The sequence below is a fragment of the Anoplopoma fimbria genome, chromosome 13, assembly GCF_027596085.1.
Source record: "Anoplopoma fimbria isolate UVic2021 breed Golden Eagle Sablefish chromosome 13, Afim_UVic_2022, whole genome shotgun sequence".
NCBI classification, from domain to species: domain Eukaryota; kingdom Metazoa; phylum Chordata; class Actinopteri; order Perciformes; family Anoplopomatidae; genus Anoplopoma; species Anoplopoma fimbria.
In genome coordinates this window covers 12,030,779-12,049,588 of record NC_072461.1, presented here as the reverse complement: position 1 = coordinate 12,049,588, position 18,810 = coordinate 12,030,779, and the positions used below count along the sequence as shown (strand labels likewise).

At 41.0% G+C, this 18,810-nt stretch overlaps 1 protein-coding gene across 1 annotated transcript in view; it reads right to left on the bottom strand.

Moving 5' to 3' along the window:
- The window catches only part of unc5db (unc-5 netrin receptor Db), a 195,478-nt gene extending 177,563 nt beyond the window's left edge, over positions 1–17,915 (bottom strand). The window contains exon 1 of the mRNA XM_054610379.1: positions 17,831–17,915. Within this exon, the coding sequence (XP_054466354.1) occupies positions 17,831–17,915 (85 nt within the window). The remainder of the gene's footprint in view (positions 1–17,830) is intronic.
- Between the last annotated feature and the right edge of the window lie 895 nt (positions 17,916–18,810).

Here is an 18,810-nt window from a genome sequence, read left to right as displayed (position 1 = left end):
GTGACTAGTATTGTGATTTCCTTTTTATTGTTGGTTGAATGTTTCCTTCAAATTACCAACCTCCTTTCCCATCATGCATTGAGTGTTTTAAACAAAAGTTATTTTCTCCATGGCAACACAGCTGTAGCTATTTGGTGAGTCTGTGCCATCAACGTTACTAGCAGGTACTGTTTGTAAAGTCAACACTGAGAAATAGAAAAAAACACCTGAATTACATTGTGAAAGAAAATACCTGAACAAAAAGATTATTGTATGATTTAAAAACAAATTCAGTGTGCAGTTATGATATTTTGTTGAGCTTTCAACTGCAACTCACAGTCTCCATCAGTAAATGGAGTCTGCTCAGGTTTATTATTATGTAAAAAGGACTGTCTTTTCAATGATATGAAAGCAACAATCTGTCTTTCCTCGCGATGGTCTCTTTACATACTAGTATATGCACGGTAACCGTAAATTAAAAATCCAATTTGAACGTTTTCAGCCTTTCAAATGCAGACTTGTGCGTCTTTTCTCTGCTTCATTCCATTGTAATGGTCTTTACACAAATGAACGACATGAAAATGCTAATATTTTGCATAAAAACTATTTGTACCAGAACTAATGCCAATTTAAAACAGTTGCACTGCTTGTTCAATACAAGGTTGGAATAGATTTGCGCAGGCAGAGGACCAACTGCTGGGATCCTGTTGACCCAGGGCAGCATCTGGTGGTCTGTATAGCCTTAGCTACTGCCAGCTAGCTATTTTATATATATATATATTTATTTTTTATTTTTTTTTTTATTTTTACTGAGTTTCCTTTTTGCAAAATGCTTTGAGTTCATTTTTAGGTCTCTTTGGTAAAAAGTAGTTATAGGGCTTTTATTGTGAAAGGTAAGAAGGAGTGGCTCTGGTCTGTGCTAACTTTTTCAAAGTTCAAATCCAGCCTCCGTGTTTTTGTTTTGTGCAACTCATAAACCTCAGCTACACTTATCTTATGTGACTGTTTTGTACAACTTGATTGGTTGTACAAACCTGTACTTGCAGTGTGAATGCTTAGAAAAACCAACCTTTTTACCGGATAATATTTGCGTTTGTGTAAATGTACTAAAATAAAACGTCCCCATTATGTAAAGGCCTTTAATGTGATACCTATAATAATGACTCAAACGGAGGCGTTCATACTCTATGTGCTGCATTATTCTCCGAAACGCCTGAGGGCGAACAAAGAACATGAACTGAGAAGAATCAAAAGACAACAAGTGTAACATAGATATGGGCATATATCAGTGAAGTATTTGTGACAGTCACACTTTCACTATGTGCACCACGTGCTGGCTCTGAATTCGACATTTCCTTGCACTACTGCTAGTATAAACTAAGCTTTAAGCTTTTCCATAGATGTAAAACACAGCATATTCCATCGTCACTTGAATGATATTTAATAAAAGGAACATTCAATAGATCCATCTAATGTAGGTCTGTACTTACATGTGTCAAAACAATATCAAACACTTTAAAGTACCTGCAGAAAGACCGGAAAACCACCATTAACAAAACACCTGTCGCTGCTGATCCTCCAATTAGCTAAAGGATCGCTTCAGACAGCGTTCAGCAGGATGGCATTTCATGTCATAAACTGCATGAAGAGGCACGCTGAACAACAAAAGACACCTGCGGCTGACATGAAGTGAATCAAACAGGCAGCAGCCTCGGGGGCCAGCTGTACGGCTGCACGCCACACTGTTGCATAACCGCTGTTTAGTCAAACTAATGGCAATGCATCTTAAAAAAAAAAAAACACGCTGCAACAGAGGAACCTTTTTCCCCAGGATGCTGTGTGGGCACACGGCACGGAAAAATCCTGGAAGACCTGTGAGGTCGAGATGAATACATGTCAGTTTACATGGGAGGGTTGAGTAATCCGCAGCGGCGCTGACCCCTGAAGAACTCTGAGATTGTATCAAAAGCCAAAATGAGTTTTAAAAGAGAATTTCCATCATGAAATAAGGTATGTAGGAGGACGCCTTAGGCACACGGGGATCTGAGGAGCTGCAGAGCTGCTACCCGCCCGCTAAAGTCAAAGTAGGAGCGGAGTACAATGCAATATTCATATTCTAAATGCTTTACCGGGTCACACAGCGAGCTGTCAAGGCCTCTCAAGTCAACAGAAAACCAGTGAGAGAGCCCCCCAACACACTCATTAAAACACAAAGAAAAACAGGCTCAATGTGGTTCAATTCAAACACAAACACATATATCATGATGAATAGGGCAACAAAAAAAAAATCTGTGAAAGGTCTGAGGTAACAAACACAGCTGGTGTTTCATCACTGTCGAACTTTAAAAAAAAAAACTTGTCATTTGTGTTGCCGGCCACCTAATTTTCCCATCCAGAAGTCTGTCATGAAAATACACCGAGTAGCCGTCGCTGCACGCTCTGTGCTGAAATGCCCGACGTCTTTGCCGCGGTGACAGGTTTGAAATGTATTTTCATATTACCCTCCGTTTCACACCGGCCGCTACCGTCTTCGGATCGTTTGTCAATCCAGATGTGATACCTGTGGTGAGTAATGTTATGTGAGGAATGTGGCTGTCGAGTGAACTGACTGTCAAATACGGATCAAATTGTTAAACTGGAAAGCGTTCAGGAAGGTGCCTTTGAGGAGGCTTTTTAAAATATGAAAAATGCATGTGTAGCATTTTTAAAGCATGGATATCACTGTTTAATTTAATGTAATGCTTTAGTGGAGTAACCATAAAGCATTGAAACCTCTCATCTACTAAAAATGAAGACATTTGTCATAAATACTGTTGCTTGGTGCCCTTATTCGCCCTTCTTAAATGTATCTTTTCACCCCAAAAAACATTCCCTCTCCGAAAGCTTTAGCCTTATTAACACCAGAACAGTGGAATTGAAGAACATCATGAGAATTTTGGAAATTTTGTAATTCATTGTCTTAACCTGAGCTTGATAGGAAGACTATCTCTTTGTGTAAATTGAAGCAAGGGCGAACGACAAGTCAGAAGCTGGCCTTTTTTCAAACAATGTATTAGTGGATTTACATATATCCTGGACTACAAAAGCTGGATCAGACCCAGTGGCACAGACAAATCCATGGGTGGCCATTCTATTTCCGTTAGTGGGGCGCGATGTAAATATAACAGGCCGTTGCGGCACATGAGGGTATTGAGCGGGCTGCTTACGCCATTCATCCCTTTCTATAAGCAGTCATATATGTTGTAGTTTGTTTCCTGGGCAGCAATTTCCACTTACATGAAAACAACATAGGCGGAGTCATTGACAGTATTATTATACTCAGCAGGTCAGTGGAAAAGCAGCCTACCTGGGCTACGGACTAGGAAATAGACCGTAGCTATTTTCCACGTCGCTGCTAAGATGTGGAAGTGACTATAATCCAGCACTGCGATACAATTAAACATGTAATTTACTTATAATCATTGGGATTTAGACTTTTTTTTTTTGATGTACAAAGGAATTTTTTTCACTTTTTTAATCCTGGAAAAACTGAAATGCATACCTCAAAAGCTGTTAAAAGGTTAAATATGAATTCTGATTGAAAAAAAAATGTAAGATTTTTCCTTCACTATAACTATATAGGGCTGACAAACAGAACCCATCCCCACAAATACACACTCAAAAAGTTCAGGGTTATGCCCTGAAAAATGTCCGTAACCATAGTAACTGATTCCTACTTACCATTTAAAACACTTTCACATAAACCGTCTCACACATGCCTGCCTGAATTAGTGAAGATGCATGTGTTTTTTATGTGAGAGTTGGTAAACAGATGTTTTGATACGGTGTTGTTGTTAATCATGCCCCCGATAGTAAATTTCATAATTTACTAAAAATAGTAAGGTCTCTGCCATAGCAACAACTGTAAAAAATAAAATAAAAAAAGAACTTAAACCGTCATAGTCTGCTGTTGGTGCTCTGATCGGTCAGTCAGTGCTGCTATCTTTAGGTTTTACAGATCGCCTCACTCTAAGATGAGAGGGACTAGCTTGTTTGGTCCAACAGTCCATCAGAAGACATGTACAAAGAGGAAATTATGTGAAAACCCCAAACTGAGAAATAACAAGTCACTTTTTCCACTGTACAAGATGTTACTCAGGAGCTAAATCCAGGACAGTGAGTCTATCAAACACTGTGCTTCTCTTCAGGATGTTGGGGCTCACTCTGAGGCCTGGACCGGAGTATCCAAAGCTGCGTGATGCTCACTCAGGTCCTGCTTGTAAGTGTTTAAATGTTTGTTTGAGATGGAGATAATAAACATTTGAAGGTGAATATTTTAGTAAATGGTGATGTTAAAAGCAGCTGAGTTTAAGCTTCTCTTCACACTCTAGGTAACTTTTTTTCTGCTGTTGCATTTCGATATCTGTGGCTATGGTGATACTTTTCAATGCAATGTTTGACACTTTAATGCGACCTCCCTGATAGGAGAGTGATCAGATGTATTTTGTGGTCAAAGGAGCTGCTTTAAAAAATTGTATAAACAAGTTTTATTTCTTATTAATGGAGACCTGCATTTGTTAATTGTCCAGATTGTGACACTGAGAAGCCAGCTCAATGAGAGCCAGGCCACCCTGGCATGTGGTCTGGCTGATCTGATCACAAGCAAGATCCAATCTCGGGTCTCAGATCCTGGCACAAGAGTCGCATTAAAAAGACAAATGTGCTGCAGTCTATGGTGCAGCAGAGTTAAGAGCTGCAGCATGTGTGCAGGTCAAACTTTATTAGGGTGCATGATCAGTTTTGCAGTGTGTGTGGAAAGAACACTTAGTCATATCATATAATATATAACTTTTATTGCTGAGTGAATCATTATATAACAATTCTGAAAATGAAAGATCAACTAAATCATCTGTAAGGGTTTGAAAGCATGCAAAAAAGAATATTCAAACCTAAAATAACATCAACTTAAAATATAGTAATAATAACGTAATCAGAGTCACATTTATTGCTAGTCTGTGCTGGTGTTCCTGTAGAGAGCCTGCACTCTGCCTATAATGCTGATTGTTCTGGGCATCCACCTGCTGTTAAAGATTGTGTGAGCCTTTAGTGCTGAAAAACAAATATGGCAAGACGATAACACCACCTAGACAAGGTGACACAGCTGGCCTGTTTCCTGTTGAACCCGTCCGTGCTGGTCAGAGTGGCTAGCTGTAGCTACTGCTGTGTTCTGGTCACTGTGTAAGGGAGTCCAGCAAATTCATGTTGTGTTGAGTCAGGAGGGATGAATCAGTATGCGTCATTTAACTCTTTGCAAAGAGCGTTAAAAATATTCACAAATGGTTGGGAGGGTTACTTTGAAAATAACTACTTACCTGATAAAATATGTAGTTAGTAACATAATCCAGGTATCATAATATGACAGTAACAGAACTTGATTACTTCCATTAATTTTGGATTTACTTGATGCTAAATATGTAAATAAACACAAGAGAAAAGACTGATTTGTGATAACTTGCACTGTACTGTAATTGTGTCCCTCTTCTCTGCTTTACATACAAATTAATTGGGAAATTTCCACCCAGTAAAAGCATTATTTAACTAACCTTTGAGGCCATTGTGTGAGAAGTGCTGCAAATGTACATTGTAGTATAGCGTTATTTATTCTAAAATGCATTTAAAAATTGTGGTCCTGCTTATATTCCCTGAAAAATAAAAACAAAATGCTTCGACTGTTGGACCCCTGTAACGAATTTGGACATTGGACAGTTTTTAAGATGTGCTACATCATTGGGCTGCCAGAGTGCTAGTGCTTACTTGTTATGTTTCATGCTGTCCGGAAACAAAGACAAGCTTTCTCACTATATGGGAATATCAGAGAAGACGCCAACTGCAAAAACAGCTGATCAGTCATGTTAGGTTAATGTTCACTTTGTCAGAATTTATTCAATTTATTTAATTAAATATTTTTTGATGGGATACTTCAAAATATAAATAACAATATGTGAATGGAAAAACATGACCAATGACAGTTTACAGCAGGGAATACAAATTGTGAGTCACCGCAACCACAAGAGGTCCTTGACAAGGCAGCCATAACTGGCCAACCAAATTATTGCTGCAGTAAAATTCGAGAATAGCCGTGGACAGACACAGAGGTGCACTGACGGACGCTATCGAAAAAGTAATTGAGTAAAGAATGAAGTTATTGCTCTTCATTCAGGGGCTTTGAAATAACTACATTTAGGTAGATATTAATCAGTTTTTCAGACTATTTTCAAATCATATTGAAGGTAAACTGAGTTCTAACCTAATATTAAGGGTTACAATAACACATCATCATACCACTTATATCTGTTAAGCTAAAAAATACTTTAACCTATTCTTTGGCCTTTTTTGCAGCACGTGTGTGTGTGTGTGTGTGTGTGTGTGTGTGTGTGTGTGTGTGTGTGTGTGTGTGTGTGTGTGTGTGTGTGTGTGTGTGTGTCAGCCACTGGTCACAAACAGCCTGGTCCAATGACTAACACGTACCCACCAGCGGCGACCAAGAGGTCCTCCAGGCAGGACAGGACACGGCAAGCTCAGAGTGGTGCTCGGCAGTCCATTCATCACAACTTGTCCTTCAGCACCGTTCTGTCCCGGTGGGCCTGCTGCTACACCATGGATCAACAGAGGACATGTTTGAACAGCTGACCCAAGGCCATGAAAACGGGTATAGCAAGAGCAGAGAACCATCAGGGCTGGTATATCAAAGGCCATTCGTCAGGCGTCTTAGAAGATGCCTGTGATTTAATATTGGAGGGGCTTTTCCACAGCAGCTGGCCTTTCAGATCATGTTGTAGGCTGCTTAGTTGCTGTAAATTAATTGTGGCCCTTCATACTGTTCAACAAGTCATCTGATGGAGGCTTTGGAGGTATTGTCAGAGGATCACCAAGTCAATAGGATTTATCATCTCGAGACCATGAATGTCTGTACAAAATTGAATGGCAATCCATTCAAAGGTTGGCGAGATATTTCAGTCTGGCTCAAAGTGGTGGACTGACCCATCTACATTGCCATCCATAAAACTATGTTCAGAGTATGTATCTCCTCCTGATTGTTTTGCGGGTTGAGTTTGGGTTGTTGATGATTGCATATTTTTAGGTGGAGTGGTTTGGAATGGCTCTCATAAGGGGTTCAGTTAAGACGGATATTAAAAAACCCTGACCTGCACGTCAGTACATGATGGGCTTTGAGTGTGAACATATCAGAATTGCCATATATTTGGCCTAATCTTTTCATTTCAAATATACCTGCTGGCACAACCTAGTCACCGTAAAAAACTTTTCGGCAAATCATGGGACAGGTTGAATGTTGACGTTTCTGAACCAACAAAAGTTTAGGTAATATGTTTTCATATTACGATTTCAGCAACGCATAAGACACCTCTTTAACGTTAAGTTAACGTGTTTGTAGGCCAACCAGAATGTTAGCATCGCCCTGGTTCCCTCGACAATAACCCAATGGGATTGTTCCAGTGGATTTTATGGCAAACACACATTTGTGCAACAATACTTACACATTTTGTTCATTACGATAATCTTCACATACAAACTATCGGTATATAATAAAATGTCAGATCATAGTTTGTCAATACTATGCAATGTTATTGATTTTGAATCATGCTAGCATAACATTAGCTCTCTGGCTTGTAGCTGAGCGAAAGGGTTCTATGACCTGAGTGGACCACATATATCTCCCGTAACCAAGACATATCTAAAATACGTCCTATTGCCCGTAGCAGTTGACGACGATTCCATTGCACAGACTTTTATGGGATGGTAATGATTCCAGTTATTAGCAAACTCTCAGGGTCACCATGAAAAAGACGTGAATAGCTTGTGAATAGCTTTGGTTATATTTTGGTCGCAAAGTGCATGAAAATACGAATTACTGGTCTTCATTTAATTTCTGGGGGGAAGTAACTTTTCAAGTGTTAATCTTAAAAATATATCCTGTATAAACAGGATAATGTCCTTAGCGGTGTCCATTTTCAGGAATTAATGGACTGCGCAGAGTCACCTGTCCTCAGCTTTCCACATTCAAAAATGATCCGTGGTTTGCGAAACGTACAAAGCCAGCAATTATTCCTGGCGACTGAGCTGGGTTTCAACAACTCCGGCGGATAGTTTTCGGAAAACATCAGAATACGGGCAGGTGCACACTGGTTGTCTTTGAGTCTGTTATCAATTTTGTGAAATACTTTGGGTTAACAAATTGTAATATGCCGAAAAAAGATTTGTATGTTTATTTATAATTCACTTAGGCTACCAGGGGATTGCACTCTGAGGCCGATTCAGTTAATTTTGAGATAATTTGCACTAATCAATTATTTGAAAATTACATGGCCAATAAAAACAAAAGGTGGTTGAATCCAAACAATATATATAGAACCATAACACTCCTTTGCCTGTTTATGGATGGACTGTGTAAGATTCACTTAGAAACTCCAGTCATTCAAAAGGCCATTTGCCTGAGATGGGCTGCCATAGATTTCAGTCATGACCCCATACATCAATGGGACATGTTTTCCGATAACAATATTGAATTGTCTCTGACTTGATAAGAAATGAGGCTTCACCTATCACCCGACTCCAATTCTGTAGAAGCTCTCGCCCAGATGCTATCAAATATAGCCGGTGGTGTAGTGTGGACAAAATGTACACAGGACTGTGTGTGTGTGTATGTTCGTTATGTGTCTGTGTGTGCTTATGCAGACACACACACACACACACACACACACACACACACACACACACACACACACACACACACACACACACACACACACACACACACACACACACACACACACACACACACACACACATCCCCGGTAGGCCTTATGGCTGCTTGGAGGTTTGCTAAATAGGATGCTATCATAAAGCGGCCTTGTAAAAAGCTCATCTGGTCCGCACCATCTGTAAACACAGATATGAGGAAGTTCATTGAGCCCGCTCAAACCTGACACCTCTAAATATGGAGTCTATTACCGCACCCAGGTAGCTGCAGCATTTGCTCTACGGCGAATAACAAATCAATGTAAGAAAAGGAGAAAAATCTGCTTTTTCCATAAAGACCACATTCTACTTACTCTGATGCTTGAGAGTAATTGCTCCACAGCACAAGTGTGATTAATTACAGTTTGCAGCAATAAATGTTTTTATTTAGAGCAAATGTAAGAATCTTCAGAGATTACGGGAACGAAGATGATGTTCAATTAATAGCTATGAATATTTAAGCAGCTTTTGTATATCACAGTTATGTGTGTGTGTTTGGGTGGTTGTGCAAAACAAGTAGTATCACTCATACAGATGTAGAAAAACTACTTTTTCTACGTTATTAGCTCTCCACAGTTCTAATCTATTATTTATGATGTATGAATATTCCTTGGATATTAATATATTTTCTCCTGCTGTTGTTTTGACCCTTTCACTTCACATTACTAGGTATATGTACACTTAACAATGCAGACTAAATTAATTTTTTATCATTGCCACTCTGAACTGTTTAGAAATATCAATATCTATTCTGTAAACATCATCACAGAAACAGTACACCTTGTCTTTAACTATTATTTTTTTAAAGACAGTTTGCCCTGCCAGTTCTTTTTGTCAGCATTATTTAGTACATTGAATTATCCTCCTCATATATTTAGATCCCAAGTGTTTTTCATCCTCAGGGAGTGATGAAAAAAACAACAATAATCACAGAACAAGAAAAAAAAAATGTGTGTTCGCATGGATCACTCGGGGCTCACACAAAGATTGCAATATTCAAAAAGAAAACCTACTTGGCTGGAGTCTAGACAGGCCTGTGGAATGAAGACGTGTGGCTCTACGAGCACAGCTGATTGAATCTCCTGACTGAGATGGATGACGGGCATCTGCAGCTTTGGTACATGATTTAGCACTGTGACTGAGTGGGCCTCTCTCATCCTGTCCTGATTGCCGTCCCCTCAGATTAAGTCAAAACGGAAGCCGCAGCGTTCATCCTGGGAAGATTAGGCCATCATGACTCAAGCATTTTTCACAGGAATTCTAAATAACAGCGCCCTGTGGAACGCTGGTTCTCTGGAAATGGCAAACTTGAGGGTGAAGGAGGGAAAGAGAACGTAGACTGTAATTTCGGTATATGATGCTGTTTGTGATTATTGCTGTGTCATTAGAAATGCAGTGGCTGAAAGACTTTTGCTTCTGTAGAGCTGAAACTTACAAATATTGTCATTATTATTCAATCTGTAGATCATCTTCTTGATTATATTACATGTTCCATAAAATTGCAGGAAATGGTAAAAATCCTATATTTAACTAAAAAGCCCTGTTTTCACCTTTATTGGGGGGTTTTTCACTGATAAAAGCAAGTGTTAATTCTGTTGCTTGGTTTGCAAAATAATGATATTATGATGGATGTTTCTGAGCCTGTGATGAATGCAAATTCAGAAACAAAATAATAATAAAATTCATTTTTTTTACTCATTCATATGGCAGTATGTTCTTTATGCTATATCAGTTTTCCTAAAATGTGATTTGAAAATATTACAATAAATTGCCTCTCTTACAGTATGGCAATATATGGCAATATGTTGCATCGTAACCCCTGGCCTTTATATTGTATTGCCAGAGTTTTGCCAATTCACAGCCCTAACGGAGACATCTTCACATCAGTAATAAAACTGAACTCAAGTTCAACCAACTAACTCAATCTTCTGAGGAAGACTGTGAGATGCAGTTAAAAGCCCTGAAATATGCTCGTAAATAACAACATCTTCTCCAAATCTCTGAAACACTTCACTGACATTGTAGCTAGTCAGAGCCTCCAAACACAGTTTGTCATATCGAGCGTTGCAGGTCCATGAGTTAGCAAAGAAAACAGGACAGTAGATCTCATAGAATTGCCACCATATAATGGCATCAGGAACACAATCAGGATCAGGATGATGGTTGAAGTGAATGCCAATGCTTGCCTGGTGGGAGGGGCTTAGGAGAGAAAGAGGAGATCTGGAGGATGAGGAATTTTCAAATTTTAGTATTATTTTGCCTTTTGTTTTCCAAAAAGCTCCCTCCCATGGGTTACCACTCAAATTACAATATGCTGAAAAGTTTGATGGAATTTTTGGCCAATATCAATAAAGAACTGCCTACCCCAGCGTTAATGCACTTATCCATTTAGCTTCACACCTTGTAAACTTTTAATTTTGTAAAAATTACACACATAATTCAATGTGAATTAAAAAAAAAAAAAAAAAAAAAAAAAAAAAAAAAGATATCACTCATATATTTTGTTGTTATTTATACAATTTAACTTAAACACAACCTAAAACTGCATCAGGCTCAACCACCCTAACTGACATTTTTGTTTTTTCTGTCACCATTTTTGTGGCTCGGGTACAGGAGGATGACTTTCCCTGACAATCCCACATACAAAGGTTTTGGAACCAGGCTATACCTTGAATGCATCAGAGCCCTTTGCAGTGTAAAAACCTACAGAAACAGGTGACACACACTAGCATGAAAAAGTTGAATGTGTAAGTACCATTCAGCCACACAGCGGCCGGGAGACGCCAATGAGCTGCGGGGCTGATTGCTGACTACATTAAGCCTCTTAGGCAGCCCGCTGATGAATTGACTCGTTGAAATGTGAAGGTAATAGTCTTGACATAGCAAAGACATAACTCAGCGGCTGTACCTGCAAAAGTTCCCAAATGACAGCAATCCCATGTAGGGAGCCAGTCCAATATGAAGGAGGACTTTGCTTTTATTACCATCATCATTACTGTATATCATTTCTGAATGTACAGCCATTTGGTTTCATTTAAATGTAAATCTGGGCACTGAACTGCGCACGTTGTCACCCGCAGCAGCTCGACTACGATGATTCATGCTGGGGGATCGGCAGAGAAAATACAAGAGCCTCTTTACTTTCTCTGAGGGAAAATAACAGATTTGACCTTTGTCTGTTTTCATGAAAGCCGTGTACACAGCAAAATAAGAAATAAACCTTGAGATTTTTGTTCTTTTTCTCTGTAGAAAACAAAAGTAGCCACAATATTTCGGTGCATCCTTTCTACTCTGTTCTTCTCTTTTCTTTTTCCTTTTTTAATCCTCAACCTGAAAAGGAAAAAAGGAGAGGTACAATCTGCAGCGCGAGGTCAAGGGTGAACTAAAGCCTGGGGAGAATGGACGAGTCCACATGTAGGAAAAGAGAGAGCGGTAGCATCATGCTGTGTGCGGCTTGATGGTTACTTCACCGATATTTGACACAATAGCGTAGAAGACGCTGTTCACTGCTCTACCACCATGGGTTCGACATGCGTGCTATCTGACTCTTTTCCAGAAAGGCAAACATTAGCTGCTCTAAACCTCTGAGCTCATAACATATTCTTGGACTCATACCTGGCATTAAGGAAACTTACAGCGGAACGCGTGGAATCACCGGCAAATGAACCGGCTGACATCAACAATCCTCAATCAAATATCTGATAATCCCCTTCCTCATTATTTCTCTCCGTCTACACACAGCCGCTTTCCTGCTAACTCACACATCACATAAATTAATCATCAGGTCCCAAACAAATACGCCCGTGTGTCAAATGAAATCTACGTGAGCCTCATCAGCGGCCAGGTTATAAGGGATATTACATATCAATGCGTTCGGTTCGCCTCTCCGCATCTCTAAGTAGGGCTTTATTAGGAGGTGATGGTACGAGGTAATAGCCCAGAGAGGAAGTCAGATATATCACAGCTCAGGAAGCTGCATTTTAAAACATCCGTTTCATGACCAGTGCTGTGAAACACGGTTGAAAAATGCCTTTTAAAGTTCCCCTCTGGGCCACGCCGTCCATTCTTCCTCGCCGTGTTACACGGTGGGAGTCGTCCCTTTCGTGACTGCTCACGTGAGCCTCGCCAAACATCACCATCGATCCTTAAGAGCTTAAATCTGGCAGAGTGCGAGCTAGCACCGTCCGGTCCCACTGCGGCCTGAACCGCTGAGTTCTGCTGCTGTTTGGCGTCTGATGCGTGTCACACTTGTTACGGTTTGGCGCTTTGAGACGTGAAGTGACCTGCAGAGGCACGGCGACACTGGAGGTGTCTGCGCTACACACGAGGAGCTGGAGAAAGCACAATGTCACTTTGATCCCTGCAGACATGATGGAAGCATTGAGGGGCATTAAGTGAAGGTTTTAAAGCAGCTGCTTTGAGAGCGATAACGATTGGTCAATTGATTAGTCAATGGACAGTAAATGCATCTATTTTGATAATCAAATCAATAATTTTAATCATTTTTTAAGCAAACACTCTGATTTCAAGTTGACTAATGTGAGGGTCTTCTGTCATGTATAATAATTCACTGATTATACTTGAATTTTTTATAAACGCTTGGATAAAACAAGGAACATATAGATGAAGTTATAATGGACATTTCTACAATTTCTGGAGGTTTTAAAGAATCAAGACAATAACTGGCAGATTAAATGATAATGAAAGTAATGTTTTGCTGCAGCCCTACATGTGTCTTTGTTATTAGGCAACATGGAAAACAAAAGTCCTTGTCCCTATAAGTGACAAACTGCAGATCTGACCTGGTATTGCCCCACTATTTTCACACAGGAAGTGACAAATCTAAACTTTGAATAAAGTCAACTTTCTAACAATTTGTCTCCTAAGCAGCACTGATCAAACACTGTCAGATCGTTTGCCTCTTTGAAATCTCTGCTTATGATCTCTTTGCTACACAGTGGACAACATAGTTTGTGTTTAGAGTTCAGGCTTCCTGGGTTTTGTAATTCCTCAACTTCTAACGCTGCTGTTTATGAACAAATTTATGAACAAAGTTAACATGAAAAAAAAAAATATATATAAATATATATATGCTTGTATGATCAGCCCTTTTTTTCTCTACAAGAGAGAGACAAAAAGACTTTATGTATTCTTTTTTAATCTTTCAGATTTTACTTTGTGGGGGCACTTTAAAGCTGAATTCACAAAATGAAAGAGCTTGTCTTTTTAGAGTTTTATTGCAATAAAAAAGGCTTCAGATTTGCAAACGCGGCTCTCCCAGCTGGCTGGCAAGAGAGATGCTGAATAAAGTTCAGATAAATATACATATTTTCGTCCTTGGCAGGTGTCTTTATACACACATTGTTTTGTCTGTAGATTCATAACCTTGCATCTGAAGTGTCTCTTTCTGCCTCTGTATGTTGGGAATGAATAGGCTGAACTCCACAACTTCACTTCTGACAACAGTGGCTGGGAAACTGAAGGCTGAATTTCGCAGGAGGCAGAAAAAGACAAGCTCTTAGTGGATTTTAAACTGCTGATACCTTCTCTAATATTTGTTTTTCTTTTGAAATTCTGGATAGTTCAATTGATATAACCCTGATGACATCAGTAGGGTTTAGGCTTAAGACTTAAAGGGATAGTCTGGGTGTTTTAAAGTGGGCTTGTATGAGGTACTTAAATCCATACAGTAGATGGTGGTCGGCACTTCCCCATTTTAAAGAAAGCAGACAGTTCACACAGGGGAGCAAAGTAATGTACTCTTATAAACAGGGGCAGCAACAACACATATTTTAGCAGGTTTATCTATCCGTTAGTCAGCTATACAGTCTATGTATCCAACGGGAAACTGAAGCCGTCGCTTATGCACTCGCCAAAGCCATCGGGCCCATTAAAAAAGCAGCAATTTTACCATGCAGAACTTTGGTTTGTTTGGATTCACCAAAGTCACACAATGGAACACCACATTTTAACAATGTAAAAATATCTATTTTTTAATGGAGTCTGGTGGCTTTGACAATGGATACAACATCTTTAAATCCCCGTCAGATAAGCTGTCTGACTGTAAGGTAAAACGATGAAAATATTTTTATTATAGAGCACACTGTACATTGCTTAGCTTCCATGTTGGTACTCCTGTCTGCTTCTCCAAACTGGCAGTGTTCTGACTTTCATCTACTGTAGGTAATACACTAACTATGGATATCAAGCTGCATTGTGGGAATTCCACTGGTTGTGGATACTAGGGATTAAAAATCAGGACCTATGCTGCTTCAATTTTTACCGATTCCTTTTTTAATCTGTCACTAGTAAAGTCCCCCAACTTCATGGCGGTGCAATGATAAACAGCTGGAGCCTTAAACCTCTCATGGCTCATATGTATACTGTTTTCAACCTGTGAGAATGGGGCTTGCAGGAAGAATAATGTGGTCACATGCCACAAATTGGTTTGAGCCACTGGTTTAAATGCATAGCTGCATTGTAAGGATGCATTACGTTCTCTGTGTTTTCACATTTCTCATCATTTTTACAAGTGGCCTTTACAGATTTGTACAGCAAGACACCTGTTTCCCTTTCATTTAATAAACTAAAAACAATACTGCGCGTTAATAACATATTTTTCTATCTGATAGTCACATATGAGTGCATTCTAAACACTTAAAAGCCTAGCGACGCTGGCGTACAATATCCTCGCCATGCATCATTAACACAGAATATAGACAGAGAGAGTTCAACAGATTCACCACGTAAATGAAAAAGCTGGAGAGTTCCTGTGTGACTCTACACACCCATGTTCAGCGACTGCAGTGGGCGATGGAGTCGTGATGCTGTGACCTCAATCTATTACTGCGCACAGTTCAGCTCCACGTGGCTGCCATACAGTGAGTTCAGAACATACAGTGGCTCCAAAGGGGGAAATCAGTGATATCACATCAGATTCAAACTCTCTCTCTCACCCACAGACTACAGTAACAACAGGCTGCTCGGTGAGCAAGAATGATGAAGAGATAAGATGAGAACAGTTACAATAAGATAACTGGAAAGGCAAACACATTCTTGTGTTGCAAGAATTTGTGAGTTTCAATGCAGTGGCTACAACTCAGCAAAACCTCAGTTAGGAGACTTCTTTGCGTCAAAACCATAGACTATATATAAGAAGTGGACGTAGTCAATGGTGACGTCGTCCATTGGTTTGTGAACTGACGTGAATTGCCCGTCGCCAGTCATATTTTGAGTGACGTAGTGACGTATACGGCTCTGGTAGCATAGGGATCTTTCAATCACCGCAAGTCCGCCCTAAAGCATACTCTGCTTTATGGTCTATCTGACTCTAAATGGATCATAATTTACTAAATGAACATCATGCTGTATTGAAGAAGACTTGAATCTCGAGATTGAGACCATAAACTCATGTTTACAATGTTTACTGAGGGAATAAATCAAGAGAGAAGTAGTCATTTTCTCATAGACTTCTATACAACCGGAGGAGTCGCCCCCTGATGGTCAGTAGAGAGAATGCAAGTGTAAGACACTTCTGCATTGGCTTCACTTTTCAGGACTGGAGGTCGCGGCCAGATTAAAACTGAAAAAAATGTGCACTGTGTTTTTTTTGTTCAACATAAAAAAATGTATTAATAAAAATCATACTAGAGACCACATTGTGTTGGGATCACAACAGTAGGGGCGTGAAACGTTGGGGCCATTGCCCCCCTTCCTCACATCCTAAACCCCTTACTCCTGCCACCCTCGCTTGGACCACTCCAACCTTCGATGGCAGCCTTCCTTTTAATCTCAACGACAAGCCTAAGAAGCTTTTGGGACTGCATCTTGCACCGTGGTGATGATGGATATACAAACCACCTGCACGGCAAAGTACTTAAACCAGCTTCGGAGGTAGTTTTGCGCTACATTTGGTGCCTCCAGGACCACTATCTGCCATGATGACACACTCAGACTCACAAGGTGTAAATTACATTACATTACATTACAGTCATTTTATCCAAAGCGACTTACAATCAGTAGTATATTACATATCATTCACCCATTCACACACTGATGACAGGCTACCATGCAAGGTGCCACCATCAGACTCTAACTAACATTCATCATCCAGTCCACACCGATGGCAAGCCTTCGGGAGCAACTTTTGGGGTTAAGTGTCTTGCCCAAGGACACATCGACTGCCGGAGCCGGGTATCGAACCACCGACCCTCTGATTGGAGAACTACCTTGCTCTCCACTACGCCACAGCCGCCCCAAAGCACCAACACCAAAGTCCACTGGTTAAATAGCTTACATCAAACTGGGAAGGATGCCCAATCCCCAACAGGCTTCCCACTGCGCACAGCCACCTTACTTACATTCACATGCATTTTTTTTATTTTTTTTACCAACAAAACGTGTAAAACATTATCTTTTATGTAAACCAGGTGGTATCAAAAGCCTTCCTGCCCTTTAAAAAATAGAAAATCCTTTTCTTATTTAGTGCTTGGATTCATGTTGAATGCCTGTCCCCCCCCCCCCTTATGCTCCCTGACACTGCATCCAGTTCATGATATCAGGGAGTGGATGGTGCTCAAATGAAGACAGAAGCAGCACAGTAACTCCCAGAGTGAGGGGGCTGGGGGGGAGAAAGAGACGCGCTGGCATGCCTGTTGCACAGGCGTGCCTCTGTATCAAAGCCTTTCTCTGAGAACGCATGATGATGGATTCATTAAAGAATCAGCACAGTGAAAACGGGGCAATTAACAGATGAACAGTGTGAGAACTTGACGGCGTGAGAGCTGTGGCTTGATGGATCGATATCAGAGGCTCTGCTGCGCATTGATGGGGAGAAAGCTTTAAACAGTGACACTAAGTCGCGAGGATGAATCAAAAACACACCCTGGAGGATGAAATGACTACAGTGGTGTGTTTGGGGATCCTTCAGAAAGATCCGGGAATCTTTTTCGAGCGCGATGAGAAACGTGACAGGTGGTGCGTAACCACCGGGGGGGATGATGGCACAAACAACAACACCGCCTGGTAGTTGGTAGTCCACACGCACAGCTCTTACCTTTGGAGATCACCGACACCGCGCAGTAAGCGAGGAGCAGGAGGCCCATCGCGGAGAGGTAACGTCCGTGTGTCAGCGCACCCATACCGGCGCGTAGCTCCCCACGGGTCCGCTCCGGGGCTGCCTGCGCTCCGGGTCTCCGCCGCCGCCTCCTCCTCCGAGCTGGACTGCACAAGTTCCTCCAGTAAACCGGGGAAGAAGAGGGGCAGCTCGGCGGATGAGGATGAGGAGGGTGAGGAGATGAAGAAGTGATCGGCTCACGAGCTGGACTGCCGGTCGGAAGGGAAGAATAAGCATCTTCACTTCACTTCGGCCGTGCGCGTGTGCGCAGCGGGAGAGGCGTGCGCTCCGACTTTTACCCCCCTTTTCCCAGGCAGCATCATCATCATCATCATCATCATCATCACTCCGCGAGCCTGCCTGGTGTTAACCAATGGCAGAGTGAGGGAGGCGGAGAGGAGGGGACCGGGGGGGGGGATGCTGCATGGATGCATGTGTGCTCACTGTAAAAGCATCGGCCAGGAGTCGTTGCTAAAGCCCTGGAAAAACTATTGGCTAAAGCAGAAAACACAATGTGTTCATTCCACTTCATTATTAAATGTGACAAAGCTGTATCTGCTATTCCAAAACAATTTTCCAAACATTACATTACAGTCATTTAGCAGACGCTTTTATCCAAAGCGACTTACAATCAGTAGTATATTACATATCATTCACCCATTCACACACTGATGACAGGCTACCATGCAAGGTGCCACCATCAGACTCTAACTAACATTCATGCAACATCCAGTCCACACCGATGGCAAGCCTTCGGGAGCAACTTGGGGTTAAGTGTCTTGCCCAAGGACACATCGACTGCCGAAGCCGGGTATCGAACCACCGACCCTCTGATTGGAGAACTACCTTGCTCTCCACTACGCCACAGCCGCCCCGAACCCAAACCTGGTGATACATTTCAAGAGACAGTGTAGCAGTGA